Raw genomic sequence first — 16,052 nt, 5'->3', positions numbered from 1 at the left:
TCACTGAGATTTTTTAGAGAATTTTCACCAATCATATACTGTATGGCACTGCCTCTTTGCTGAGCAGATGCCAGAAATCAGTGCTGTTATTCTGTGTAAACGATGTCAACCAACATAGATGTTAGGAGGTAAAGCAATGGCATGGTAGGTCAGGAAGTACACTGTAGACCAGGCAATGACACGGTTGGTCCAGCACTGGCACGGTAGGTCAGATAGTGGCACTGTAGATCAGGCAATGACCTGGTTGGTCCAGCAATGGCATGGTAGGTCAGATAGTGGCACTGTAGATCAGGCAATGACCTGGTTGGTCCAGCAATGGCACGGTAGGGCAGATAGTGGCACTGTAGATCAGGCAATGACATGGTTGGTCCAGCAATGGCATGGTAGGTCAGATAGTGGCACTGTAGATCAGGCAATGACCTGGTTGGTCCAGCAATGGCACGGTAGGGCAGATAGTGGCACTGTAGATCAGGCAATGGCACGGTAGGTCAAATAGTGGAACTGTAGATCAGCCAATTAAATGGTTGGTGAGGCAATAGCACCATAGGTCAGACAGTTGCACTGTGAATCAGGCAATGACACGGTAAGTCAGGCACTGGCACGGTAGGTCAAGCAATGGCATGACATGGTAGGTCAGACAGTGGCACTGTAGACCAGGAGTTGGCACAGTTGGTCAGGGAATGGCAAAGTAAGTCAAATGGTGGAACTGTAGATCAGCCAATAGCACTGTAGGTCAGAAAGTTGCACTGTGAATCAGGTGACATGGTAAGTCAGGCACTGGCACAGTAGGACAAGCAATGGCATGACATGGTAGGTCAGACAGTGGCACTGTAGATCAGACAATGACACGGTAGGTCAGGCACTGTCAAGGTAGGTAAGGCAAAGGTATAGTAGATCGGGCAGTGGAACAGTAGCTTAGTTGAGTGGCATATAATTGCTTTAGGTCAACCCAATGTCATAGAAATTTATCTTGAGATCCTCCACCCAGTTTACAATTCACACTGTAGGGTCATGTGTTTTTAGTATCTTCAGTGACCGAGATTCGTTTTATAGTAGTAACAGAGTTGCTAAGCTAAAATTCGAAATGTGGTTTTGCAAGCCTTCCTCTTCTGGCCAGAGCAGAAGGTCCTGTAATAGAGGACGGTGCCGCACATTGAGCTCCCACTTCCTCTTGAAAGAAGGACATACATTGACACAGATCTGTTTCACAATGAAATGTCAGTCCTAAAGCAGATGTAGAGGGGGCACAGACAGGGTCCATTAAGGAACAGCCAATGTTAGGGTGAAGACATAAGCCTGAAGACTGAACAACAACAGAAACTCACCAGAAGATCTACAAATACAGCCATCAAACCCAAGGAGAGATGTCCTGGAAAGTCCCAATTTTGTTCTTGAGTCTAACCTTATTTGGTAAGTAAATCAATCTACCTATGTATGTATCTACATTCTATGGTCCCATGTATAAAACGGTGTTCAGTCTTGAACAATTGGTCATCGTGTAAGCCATATTTGCCAAACAAAAGACAGCACTCTGATCCAAACTATCATCCTAGTCTTCAAGCTTTATAATGGGGCAATACTGGAAAAATGTCCAGAGAACAAGATTTAAAATTGCTTAACATTTTTTTGTGAAATTGAAGTTAAAATGTAAAATGACTTAAAATATCCCGCCGATCCAGTATTGCTTAAGTGATGACATCACATACATCAATCACATGACTGCTGAAGCCAATTATTAGACTATAAACCTATAGATCCGGTACATAACGACTAAGGCTGGTCATTGGGCACATTGTTAACAAATATGAGACAAATTTTTGAAAAATTATATATTATAAATTGGGATCTCAATAAACTGGACTATAATTCTTAACACATTTTGGAGTGATGGGTTATTGTAATTTGGATAAGTCAAAGTGGTACCTTACCCAAATCGCCCTACGCCCTACAATTTATAGAAACTATAAATTGGCATCTCATCCCAGTTTCAATTTCGGGGACATCATTTGACTATTTTAAGGGCAATTTTTGTACAATGCTTACAAAAAACAGGATTTGTTGGCAGTCAGGTCATACCATCCCCAAAATCAGACTATAGCTAGTTTTAAACATGAAAAAAACCCATAAAATTAAGAATTTTTGAATGTAAAAAAGTTGGATATTTTAATTGTAGGAACTTTCTCAAAGGAGATTGTGTAAGATTTGTTTTATGTTGAAATTTTGTCTGCAAAAAACAATCCATCACGTCAAACTTCCTCTAAGATCTAATACTCAGAAAAAGCTTGAAAATGTCTTATCAGTCAACCTAATTCAGCAAAATCTACCTCAATTTGGAAAAATTCTGCTAAACGTTTCTAAATAAGATTAATTGGGAAATTTTCTTTAAATGACCCTGCTGTTAGTACGGCCATTTTGTTGAATACTTGTTCACAAGAGACATTAAGTTAAACACTGCTCAATGCTCTCATGTCCTGAACTCTACTATAATCTACATTGGAAACACAGAATTTTTTCATTGTTTTCTGATTCTAGAATTTGAGATTCAGCATTTCCATATCAAAAAGTTGGTGTTCGGGTTGGGACTTGACATAAGGGGTGTGGCTTCCCATAACCCAGAACATTCACTACAATGATTGCGAGTCTTCATACATTTCCAAATTGAGTAGGCATCCATAGGAGAAGTAAATAAAATATTACATTCCATTTTTTAGGCCTCATTTTCTCCACCAAAAATTTCTGGTAGATACAAAGAAGATTACAAAAATGATTTGGGATGCCTTTCATGCACAAACCTGTTGACAAGTCCAAAAGAATCAATTGCACAAAAAGTAATTCACTCCGGCACCGAGAAATCTTCTGTTCCAAAATAATTTATTTGTAAATCCAAGGTTATAAAATGGAATCCATCCTCTGTAAAACCTCACCATGTATCATGGAGTGGGAAAAAAACGGCCTACGTGTTTCAGGTGTAACGCACACCCTTAATCATGGCAAAAGAATCCACCAGGCTTCATAGTTGGGATGATGTTTTGGTGTACAATGTTCTTTATCCTTCTAGCATAGTACAAAGAATTAGTAGTTAAAGAGAACCTGTCAGAAGAAATTGACCTTCTAAACCACCATCAGTATGTTGTCCAGCAGCTAAACACCTTCAGATCGTGTTTCTTTCATGGTCCACTGTTGGTGGCATCATCCAGAAAATCAACTTTGAAGTGAGATGTAAATTGGTTGTATAAAGTCATGGAGGCAAAGACTTGATCACTGAATTCTAACTATCCTTTCATCGGAATGGCCCCTTCGCTGTAATTGATGGTCCTGCATTGAGAGACATCACTAACAGATCTCCAGAAGTTTGGTGCAAGATGCCAATCACAGGGGGGAAGGCGATCAGAGGTAGGAGAGATTGAATTCAGTGATAAACTCTTCGTCTTCTTGACTTTATGCAACCAATTTACATTTCACTTCAAAGTAGATTTTTTGGATGATGGAACCATGAGGGGACATCAAAGAAACATGATCTATCTGGAAAGTGTAAAGCTACGGAACAACATACTGGTAGTGGTTTATTAGGTCAATTTCTGATGACAGGTTCCCTTTAAACTATACCATATATAAAGTAATTTCACAGAAATTGTTGGCCTTGTCGGATGGGTCATGGACAGTCTTCATGGGTCATGGACAGTCTTCAATTTCTGTTGCCGTGGATTGATGTAGACCAAGATATTTACCCTTTTACAAATTGCCCTAAAACACGGCTCACACTAATAAAGTTTGATTGGAAAAACAGATTTGTCAGTGACCGGGCTTTGTGAGCCTTTATTTCACAGACAATCACCTGTGTATCCCATAATTCTAACTAACGATGGTGGATGTTCCATGAGAGAACCTCGCTGACTTAAAAAAGGACCCTGTAGGGCGATGTAGTCCAGTTCTCATAAATTTTTTAAAATTAACAACGTGTATCGCATTTGTACTGGACGCTTCCTCAGTCCGGATGCGAAACGCGTTGTTAGTTTTTGTTTATAATTATTTTTAAAATAAAATCTTTTTTTGCGAGAACTGTATTGAGCGCCCTACAGCTTCCTTTTGATCTTGGACGTCAGCAACTTTCTCTTCCTACGGATCGGAAGTGGCCGCTCTTCTCCGAGCCAATGTGAGTATATTGCAAGGACACATCAGAGTTGTAGCTGCTTTACTACAACTCCATCAAGTCAATCAAAGTCAACAACATTTTTTTTTACTAGGGAATCTTCCTTCTTTCTTTTTATCTTTTATAGCAATTTCTAAATTCTAAAAGGGGTTGTTCTCTTCTACTAAATAATTGACATTGTTTGTGTAACGAAAAGTTACACAATTTTCCAATATCCTTTTTATTGGTTTGCAAGATCTCTACTTGCTGCCATTCTATGAAAAGCTTCTATGTGAACTTCTTGTGGATAGGTCCATGGTCATGTGATGGACACGCAGCTGCCCGGACCATTATTATCACACGGCTCTGATTACTCTCTGTGATACTTAAAGAGGACCTGTCACCCTGCAAAACCCATCCACCAAATGTGCCCCCCATAATCCTCCCCCCAGCCCCTTTCTCCCTAGCCATTTTTATTTTAAATTTATGTGCAGTATATTTATTTAAACTGATCCGACCTCTTACTAAATAAGAGGTCGGATCGTGTATCCGGCGCGCTGGCAGTCGGGCTTATTCATTAGGGGGCGTGCCGACACACCCCCAGCACGCCCCCGCCAGCGGACACATTGTATGAGAAGCCGGCAGCATCGCATCGCTGCCGGCTCTCCGTGCCGCTGACAGTGTGGCGTGGTAGGCCGGCAATGTGAATAAGCCAGTCCGCAGCCGCTGTTAGTGCGGAGAGCTGGCAGCGATGCGATGCTGCCGGCTTCTCGTACAATGTGTCCGCTGGGGGGGGCGTGCTGGGGGTGTGTCGGCATGCCCCCCTAATGAAGATACACGCGATACACGATCCGACCTCTTATTTAGTAAGAGGTTGGATCTGTTTAAATAAATTTACTGCACATAAATTTTAAATAAAAATGGCTGCGAGAAAGGGGCTGGGGGGAGGATTATGGGGGGCACATTTGGTGGGTGGGTTTTCCAGGGAGACAGGTCCTCTTTAAGAGACATGAACCTGTGTGACATCACATGGCCAAAGAAAGATTTCTATCAACTATCCACTGTCCTCTTGAGTATGCCCTTTCAACCTCTTAAAGGCAACCTGTCACGAGGTCCCTTACTAATACAGACAGTTACTGGCAGTAAATGGATCTTTTATATGCAGCTAGTACTTTCAACTATGTCTTTAGCTCCTGTATATCTGGGTCTGTAGCTCAAAGAACCACAAGCCTGATGGGATCTGCTCTGGAAAAGGAATGAGTGGAGGCTTGAAAAGTTGATAAATATGTTTAGGTACCGAACTTAAAGGAAATCTACCATTTGATTTCATGAATTATGAACCACAAATACCTTGAGAATGTCTGTAGTTACACTGATTCAGAAACATATCTTGTTTAATCCCTGAGTTGAGTTGTTTTGCTGAAAAAACTATTATGACATTCAGAACCTTGGGAAAGCTGAATTGCTTCAGCCTGCCATTGATAAACACATGACACAGAGCTTTCTGAACAGTCCAGACAGGACTAATCAACCTGAGTTTGATCACTCATACACAGCATCTGGGGGATGGTGCAGCGATTGATTACTTCTACCTGTTAGTGATTATATCATTCTCCTGAGCAGTGTAACAAGAGAGTGCCAAGCCAGGCACAGGAGCGACAGAGACTCATTATCATATTTTTATCATTTTTTTTTTCAGCAAAACCCATCAGTTCAGAGATTAAACAAGATATGTTACTGCATCAGTGTAGCTACAGCATTCTCAAGGTATGTTTGGTTCAAAATGCATCAAATCAGTAGGTTTCCTTTAAACCTGGACCCAAATCCACATCAGTAATACCTGTGATCTGTTCTGGCACCGATCGCAGTTGTTAACTGTTTAAATGCCACCAGCAAAGATGCCGGCACCATTTGAATAAATGCAACATGCTGCCATTTTCGGGGGTCATTGGGGAGCGATGATCCACCCCATACTGGTGATCCAAATCAGCAAAATTCGTTATGAACCCATCCGCTCCACATTACTGAGGAATATGAGTTCCTGGAGAGATTTAGGAATTTGCAGACCAAGTCAAGTAATATTTACACATAGATATTGTGGGAGTTTTGGCCCAGTAGAGACTGTGGTAGCGGTGATTCGTGTTGCAGTCCAAGACAGTGACACCAAAGTTTAGTCCAAAACAGGTCTCGTCTGCATTTATTCTAGCAGCAGGTGCAAAATAAAACAGCCTTCACATTCAGGCATCAAACATAAACAAAATCCTACCCGTCTGGGTGCTAACTAAACAGAGTTTTTCTAACTCACCACTAGAACATAAAAGACGTTGCTGCTCCAGGCACAGAGGTCAGGGCTGTGTGCTCTCCAGCCTCCTTTCAGAGACAACGCTCTCAGCTCTGCTCAGCAGCTTTATGCAACCTGATTAGGCTGCTCCCACCACCTGTGTCCAAGGTGCTGGACAGCACAACCTCAGCACTAAGGCCTTGCATAGTAGGAAAACCCAGGGGAAACATACCGCCCATCCACAGTTAACCCCTTCAGTGTCTCACATACCCTCCCCCTTTGTTTGACCCTGTGGGGCGAACACCTTTGGCCATCAGACAGTGGGTACGAGACAGGGCATCGGCATTCCCATGCTGTTTCCCGGCTCTGTGTTCTACTGTGAACTTGAAATTCTGTAACATTAGGAACCACCTTGTGACTCTTTAGTCTGACTCATCCAGGTGAGGGGAGAGTGATCGGTTACTAACGCAAACTGTCGCCCTATCAAGTAATATCTCAGGGATTCCAGGGCCCATTTGATCGCCAAGCACTCCCTCTCAACTATACTATAGTTCTTCTCAGGGGGTGTGAATGTCACGGGATGTTCCTCACAATCCACTACTTGGGACAGGACAGCCCCTAAGCCTACCGGTGCCTCGCACAAAACCGTTTTAAGTCGCAAAATTGGGAATAAATCGGCGATAATAGCCCACTATGCCTAGGAAAGCCCTCACTTGCTTCTTGCTCACAGGTCGTGGCCACTGCTGTATCGCCTCCACTTTGTTTACTTGGGGTTTTATGGAACCTCGTCCAATACGGTACCCCAGGTAACAGTCCTCTTCCAGACCAAGTGACCTCCCAGCACATGTTTATGTGCCAAATCTATCACCAGCCTACGATGAGATTGGGGTACTACAAGTTGCTCAAGCTCCTCACCCCGTATCCGGTCAACCCTGTACAACAGTTCCCCAAAAACAACCACCATTCGGGGGTATATTTTGTCAGATCCTGGTATTTGGAGAACCCCATTTATCACTTTAACATTCTCCCGTGCTTTAAACAAGGTAGGGTCCTGCAGCTGTGCAGCCCCAAAATTTTCACGGGAAATCTCAAGGTCCGGCATGTCGGCCACCTCCTCTTGACCCTCGGCCTCGCCAGCTAGGACCTCTAGGGGGGAGAATTCATCACCTGTGGTCACCCCTACTGCTGGTGTGGGTACTTTGGCCTCAAAGGGATCAGGGGCCAAGGCCGGACATATACGATGTCCATTATCTGCAATAGCACCTAAGGTGGGTCTTCGTCTCCAGAGGTCCCAGAACACTGGTAAGTCTCTGCCGATAATAGCCTCATGAAACAGGGTCCAAACCACCCCCACTTCATGGGTGATAGTACCACAAGGTGTATGTAGGTTGATGACGGCAGTGGGATATTTGCAAGTGTCCCCATGTATACATAACACTCCCACTTTACGCCCACTGTATAGTCCAGGATCAACCAAAGTTCCCCGCAACAGGGTGACCAGACTCCCTGAGTCTAGCAAGGCTTTCACCATGTGACCACTGATTGTGAACATACACACTTGGGGTTCTGCATCCGTGACTGACTCGGCTGCCAGAACCAGCCGGGCAAACAGTGACATTCGCCGGGTCTGGTTGCAGTCCATCGGCTCCACTGACAGAGGACAGTTGGAAGTGATATGGCCTGCTGCAGCTGTCTATTAGCTTGGGACTCCTCCTTGGGACTCCTCCTGCTGCTGGCGGGACCTCTTCTCCTGTTGCTGGAGCATGGCTTGCTGAAGCTGTCGATTAGCCTGGGACTCCTCTTGCAGGTATTTAATTAAGTCCTCCATCTTGGCTTTATCCTGCAATTTACCAGCTGCTTTCACCCCGGCCATGCAATGTTGCAGGATGTAGCGAGTCTTTTCAGGTGTGTGTCTTTTGAACTGCCCGCAATCCGAAGCACCATATGTGGGAGTTTTGGCCCAGTAGAGACTGTGGTAGAGGTGATTCGTGTTGTCCAAGACAGTGACACCAAAGTTTAGTCCAAAACAGGTCTCGCCTGCGTTTATTCCAGCAGCAGGTACAAAATAAAACAGCCTTCACATTCAGGCATCAAACATAAACAAAATCCTACCCGTCTGGATGCTAACTAAACAGAGTTCCTCTAACTCACCACTAGAACATAAAGGATGTCCAGGCACAGAAGTCAGGGCTGTGTGTGCTCTCCAGCCTCCTTTCTGAGCTCTGCTCAGCAGCTTTATGCAGCCTGATTAGGCTGCTCCCACCACCTGTGTCCAAGGTGCTGGACAGCACAACCTCAGCACTAAGGCTTTGCATAGTAGGAAAACCCAGGGGAAACATACCGCCCATCCACAGTTAACCCCTTCAGTGTCTCACAATATATTGTGGCCCAAGAGTTCACTCCACTGGTATTTCAGCCTAACCCTACATACTAAATTAAACTGCATTTCTTTTTTTGGTACAAAGTGCAAAGGTTAAATCCAGAAATCACATGACAGGGGTCGGAGCTTCACTTTGACCCCTTTTCTCCACTTTCTTCCATGTGAATGCACAGACAATTTTTAGTTTTTTTGTTTTCTGTTATGTCTTCTGCAAGCTATAACTATAACTGTGTGAGGGTTTGTTTTTTAGGGACTAAAAGTAGTTTTTAATTGCACAATTTGGGGTTTCACATTTCCTACTACTAGAATTTTACTAACCAAAATAGTTCCAACAGATGTAGTAAAAGAAAAAGGGGTAGCACTCACCGCTCTTCAAAAAGTCTTCATTCTTTATAGTATCAAAGCAGGAGATAAAAGGTATGAATGGAAAGGGTGGACTTACAGGCCGCCTATTGTGACCTGTAGTTTTTTTTGTTTCCACCTGGAGTTCATAAAGTTTTATGATTGCGTGTAGTATCATGTTTTATGTGATGGATAATTTGAAAAATGTCAATTTGGGCATTATAAGTTTTTATTGAAGAGGATAAAATCTATTATAACTTTTTAGCATGGGTTGGAACAGGAGTGGAAGTACAAAATATGGAGCACATTTACTTTTGTGGCGTAGCTGCACTAGTCTTCATGCAACACATGAAGGCCCCCTTCAAACACTGAAGGGGCGTTCGGATACTTTGTTGGACCGTGCACAAAATTTAAAGTGTAACTGTAAAGTTAGTGATTTTACCAAATTCCTATATGTGATTCCCCCTTTAAAGCAAACAGAACGATGCCTACTTTGTGGTGCTCATCCATTTCTTTCCAAAGTTCTGATATTTTCAGTTAAAAAAGATCTTTCTCACTAGAGGTGAAGTGGGCGGAGAATAATGTCTGTCAGTCTATGCTCTCAAGCTGAGGCCAGATTAGCTTGCCCACAGATCCCATGATACCTTGTTTTGTCTCTCAAAGTAATTTAGCATTAAATCCATTTAGTTTCCCACAAGTAAATCCACGGAACACTGCAAAGTGCAAATACAGGATGTATATGGTGACAGGCTGGCAGCTTCCATCACATGGAGGAGCAGGGAATCTGTAATAAGTGGTAGAAATCATTGGTACATGCAGTCTATAGTCTGTGCTGTGTGAGTACTTAGGGTTAATAGCTTATTTGCACAGTGCTGATACTGTGGATGACAAAGTGGGGAAAGGGAGCAGCATGATGCGTACAGAGAGACAGAGAAAGTTCTGTAGAATCACAGACTGGGATAGAGGGACTGATAGGGAACAGGGAGATCTTATACCTCACTATTCTGTGCAGGAGACATCTATCCACAGTCTTGAACACATCCAGCTCTGTTACATCTGTCACATGACCTCCTCCTCTGTGAGCAGGGAGCAGAAGGTCCTCCCTTCCCAGGTTTGTAGATTTGTTTATAATACAGACTCCAGTTCTTATCAGTACATGGAGAGGAAGCAGCTATTGCAGCACTGAGATAATCTGGGGGGAATAGCAAAGAAACTTCTGGATATAGGTAACAAAGATAATAGGCAAAGTTATTTTACATCCCAAGAGCTACTGATTTGTAAAAAAAGTACTTTGCAGTTAATCTTTCACATGCAAAGTCTGAGAGAAGTGTGTCGCACGCCCTATTTTAAAGGTTGGTGCACTCTGTTTGGGAAGTGCAGGGGTCGCCCCCCAATCACTACACAGGTAACTGCACCCAGTACAGACTGCACTGTTCTTAGTAAATGTGCTCCTATATGTTTTGTTCCTTTTTTGTGTTGTTTTTTTTCAGACTTTATTGTTTGTTTTTATTTCACTATAGCTTTTCCGTTACTGAGGTGAATATCAGAATTGCCTAAACTTCTGGCATAGAGGAATTATAAACTATTGCCATAGTTTTACTTCCCGTATTGTACTAACTTCTTCCGCTGTGTTTAGAGAAACGGCTTTTGTGGGTGAAGCTATTATGCCTTCTGTATAGGATGTTAAAAATGGGGTCCTGTTACTACTTAGAAATACTAATAGAAGGGGGCGTGGCTGCGTCCACCAGGTATTCAACATCAAGAAAGTTGACTTACACAATTTTCTGATAACTTGTAAAATTGTTACATAATAAACAAGTGGGACTCTGGGTACATGGCAGCCAGATGAGGCAGCTTGGGTGGAGTTCCCCTTAAATAGGTGATATATCAGTAGGGTGTTGGATACTATGAGTCAACTGGTGGTTGTGCTGCTGTTCAAACTCAGCAAGACATAATTATTAGGTCAGAAAACCACACGACTGGACACAATCTACATTATTCGGAACGCTCTCATTTATGGCACTTCCTGTTCGGTTTCTCGTCACATTCATGTTACTCGAAACTTGGCAGAATATGAACTTGTAACTACTGCGGCCTCGTATAGATGTGTATCTACTTCTATGACACGTTCTCTTTTCTTTTTCAGGTTCTGCTTTTGCACAAGAAGGTGAGTGAAAGTAATACTTTAATCTGGTTAAAGGGTCCCTCTAGTACAAAGGAAATGTGTCTTCCATTTTAAAACTTCTGCTATTGCAAAGACAAAATGGCCGCCATTCACTATTCACTGCGTGCTGCCTAGCAGTTTTCATATCGGCATATACAAGTATATGAGAATGTCCTACAATTTAGTGATGTCATGATGTCAAACTCACTGCCGAATCTTCAAGGATATTTCGGAGGATACCCAAAAACGTGGAGATCTCCTAAAGTCCAGGAATAGAGGGTAAAGCTCCTAGCTCTGGTACAAGTCTCCTGCATCTGACAAGAGAATCTAGGGAAATGGGCATGTCCAAACCCCCCAAAATTGAAAGGTATAAGGGTTTATGGACTCCATTACTTCTATTGAACTATTCATATATTTCTTTTGGGCTAGAGGGAAAATTTTAAAGGGAAAATCCAGGAGCTGCAGCACCCTGGGCACTACGCATTGATGAAACTTTTTGTTTTGAGCTCCATCCATTGTACAGTGCAGACATCTACCAAGATCTGAAATTGCCGACTTTTCCTAGGGATACGTCCTTAAAGCTATAGTTCCTAAATACTCTTTTAATTGCTGATATAATGAAAAGTGAAATTGATGTAAATGTGATTCTTTTTATGATTTGTAGCATGTGAAAATTGTTTTCAACTCAGTACTGGAACCATCATTGGCGTGGTGATCTGTGACGTTATTATCACCCTGGTGATTACCGGAATGGCTTTCTGGATATCTAACAGGATACAGAGAAAGAAATACCAGGGTGAGAGATAAGATCTAGAATTGCCTAGATCATGACAATTACATTGTATATATTATAATTGTTCAAAGAACATAGAACAAAATTATAAATACCATAATACTTCCCCCTATGTACGATATGATTTCTAAAATACTGTCCCTATTGTACAAGAATATTACTACTATAATACTGCCTCCTATGTACAAGAATATAACTACTATAATACTGCCCCCTATGTACAGGAATATAACTACTATAATACTGCCCCCTATGTACAAGACTATAACTACTATAATACTGCCCCCTATGTACAAGAATATAACTACTATAATACTGCCCCCTATGTACAAGAATATAACTACTATAATACTACCCCCTATGTACAAGAATATAACTACTATAATACTGCCCCTATGTACAAAAATATAACTACTATAATACTGCCCCCCTATGTACAGGAATATAACTAGTATAATACTGCCCCCTATGTACAAGAATATAACTACTATAATACTGCCCCCTCTGTACAGGAATATAACTACTATAATACTGCCCCCTATGTACAAGAATATAACTACTATGATACTGCCCCCTATGTACAAGAATATAACTACTATAATACTGCCCCCTATGTACAAGAATATAACTACTATAATACTGCCCCCTATGTACAGGAATATAACTACTATAATACTGCCCCCTATGTACAGGAGTATAACTACTATAATATTGCCCCTATGTACAGGAATATAACTACTATAATACTGCCCCCTATGTACAGGAATATAACTACTATAATACTGCCCCTATGTACAGGAATATAACTACTATAATACTGCTCCCTATGTACAGGAATATAACTACTATAATACTGCCCCTATGTACAGGAGTATAACTACTATAATATTGCCCCTATGTACAGGAGTATAACTACTATAATATTGTAGCTATGTACAAGAATATAACTACTATAATACTGCCCCCTATGTACAAGAATATAACTACTATAATACTGCTCCCTATGTACAAGAATATAACTACTATAATACTGCCCCCTATGTACAAGAATATAACTACTATAATACTGCCCCCTATGTACAAGAATATAACTACTATAATACTGCCCCCTATGTACAAGAATATAACTACTATAATACTGCCCCCTATGTGCAAGAACATAACTACTATAATACTGCCCCCTATGTACAGGAATATAACTACTATAACACTGCCTCCTATGTACAAGAATATAACTACTATAATACTGCCCCCTATGTACAAGAATATAACTACTATAATACTGCCCCCTATGTACAGGAATATAACTACTATAATACTGCCCCTATGTACAAAAATATAACTACTATAATACTGCCCCCTATGTACAAGAATATAACTACTATAATACTGCCCCCTATGTACAAGAATATAACTACTATAATACTGCCCCCTATGTACAGGAATATAACTACTATAATACTGCCCCCTATGTACAGGAATAAAACTACTATAATACTGCCCCTATGTACAAGAATATAACTACTATAATACTGCCCCTATGTACAAGAATATAACTACTATAATACTGCCCCCTGTGTACAAGAATATAACTACTATAATACTGCCCTCTATGTACAAGAATATAACTACTATAATACTGCCTCCTATGTACAAGAATATAACTACTATAATACTGCCCCCTATGTACAAGAATATAACTACTATAATACTGCCCCCTATGTACAGGAATATAACTACTATAATACTGCCCCCTATGTACAAGACTATAACTACTATAATACTGCCCCTATGTACAAGAATATAACTACTATAATACTGCCCCCTGTGTACAAGAATATAACTACTATAATACTGCCCTCTATGTACAAGAATATAACTACTATAATACTGCCCCCTATGTACAAGAATGTAACTACTATAATAATGCCCCCTATGTACAAGAATATAACTACTATAATACTGCCCCCTATGTACAAGAATAAAACTACTATAATACTGCCCCCTATGTACAAGAATATAACTACTATAATACTGCCCCCTATGTACAGGAATATAACTACTATAATACTGCCCCCTATGTACAAGAATATAACTACTATAATACTGCCCCCTATGTACAAGAATATAACTACTATAATACTGCCCCCTATGTACAGGAATATAACTACTATAATATTGCCTCATTTGCAAAATTTGCAAGAACATAACTCTTTATTACTATAAGAATTACAAATTTTGATATCTTTTTCTGTTTCATTTTCGGATTTAGAAAGACTGAAAAAAATGAAGAACGCCTCTGCAGCTAATGAAGCCACATATGAGGTTATTTTTTTTTTAAATTTTTATTAATATTTGCAGTTTGTAGAAGATGCACATGATGAACAGGAATCTTAGCGCTCTAGTTTTGGCCTCTAGTCCTAGGGACATTCCTCCTCATATCTAATGTCTTGTTCTCTCCTCAGGACCTACGAGGACAAAGGCACGACATTTACAATGACCTTAGTGCAGCGCGCAATTGAATGTTGGAGATTTTTCAGGAGATATTGAATGCTCTTCTGCTTACAGACCACTTGTGGCTCTAGCATTGCGTCTTCCTTCTATTTGCCAAGCCTTGAACATTGGCCTTGTCGATGAAACCAGAAAAAATAGCAAGCAACGACTAGAAGGTTCCACCACTCTCTCTATGGCATCAGTGTTCTGCTATATTTACTATATTTTGTATGTTTTTACTAAAGTTCTCCTAAGAAGGCAAATCCAAGATGTAAGGTATCTTCTGCATGTTCTTAGTCATGGTTCAGAGCCCCCGAAGACATATGACTGATGATACAATCAAACAAGAAGGCTACTTATGGTCTGACGAGAACTTTCTATTCCTAATACATAACACAAGTCTAAAACTCAAGATAATGTTGAATGAGGTCCACCACCAACCTCTATGAAGTCCAATCTATACTTCTACGTTGTTGATCCATAATGGCCAATAGGGTTAAAGCAATGATCACATGGTGGGGAAAAATATTCCTTCCTGACATCAAATTTGGAGGCACAATAAGTCACTGATCAATGTTCTATCAAAAAAATAATATATATATATATATATATATATATATATATATATATATATATATATATATAATGAATCAAATGTAATAATAATGTATTCTTATGTGTCCGATGATCCAGGGTCCAGGTCTCCTCCAGTGTTGGACTGTGGTTTCTTTGGTCCACCATAATGGCCCACCATTCCTCATCCTCCAGGAATATACCTTACCAGGCTCCAAAATTAGGTCCTCTTCTCCTGCATCTATGGGGCCATTTCTTAGGTCAGCCTGGGCCCACCGATGGATCGTCTGATAGTCTAGTGGGTCGGTCTGACACTGTCCTCACGTTTTATAGCTACACCCATTCTCTTGTTGACTTTTCATGGGATCTGTGTATATATATCAGTCATTAACATCGATTTCATTAACAAATGATGGATGTGGGTCCCACTTCTGTGACTCAAAGCAAAGGTCCATAGAGTCGAAAGGGATTGGCTGCACATGTTCGGCAATATCTATATCCTGTCTGCGGCACATAGGTTATGTCATAAATAATTAAGATGGGAATTCCCCTTTAAACGTAGGAGCTCAAATGTTATATGTCAACCTCTGCAATATTCAACCCTGTGGTCAAATCTTTATTTAGCTTTTCTTAAAGTAGATTTATCACCGTTTTTTTTTATTTATTAAAAGTATATAAATGAAATGTATTCTTTTCATGTTTTTTTTAAATCAGTACATGACTCGTTAACAGCATTAAGTAATTTAGAAATGCATTAAGAAAACCCAAAGGTGGAAACACCCAATAGTCAATAAGCTATACCATAATCTATTGTCAGTAGTGATGTAATGATGGGTCAGTGTTATCCATATAGAGGTCATTGTACAGGGAGAGGGAGGAGATAAGCTGTGACATCAT

At 40.8% G+C, this 16,052-nt stretch overlaps 1 protein-coding gene across 1 annotated transcript; it reads left to right on the top strand.

Annotated features, from left to right (window-relative positions):
• Positions 1-1,112: 1,112 nt before the first annotated feature.
• Positions 1,113-15,821, top strand: TYROBP (transmembrane immune signaling adaptor TYROBP). Its single transcript, XM_072155120.1, has 5 exons — positions 1,113-1,410; positions 11,279-11,299; positions 11,961-12,092; positions 14,362-14,414; positions 14,555-15,821. The coding sequence occupies exons 1-5, from the start codon at positions 1,365-1,367 to the stop codon at positions 14,609-14,611; spliced, it is 309 nt and encodes a 102-aa protein (XP_072011221.1). The 5' UTR covers positions 1,113-1,364; the 3' UTR covers positions 14,612-15,821.
• Positions 15,822-16,052: the final 231 nt, after the last annotated feature.

This window comes from Engystomops pustulosus, chromosome 6, assembly GCF_040894005.1.
Source record: "Engystomops pustulosus chromosome 6, aEngPut4.maternal, whole genome shotgun sequence".
Taxonomy (NCBI): Eukaryota; Metazoa; Chordata; class Amphibia; order Anura; family Leptodactylidae; genus Engystomops; species Engystomops pustulosus.
The sequence above is the reverse complement of the archived record's forward strand: the minus strand, read 5'-3'. Positions and strand labels throughout refer to the sequence as shown.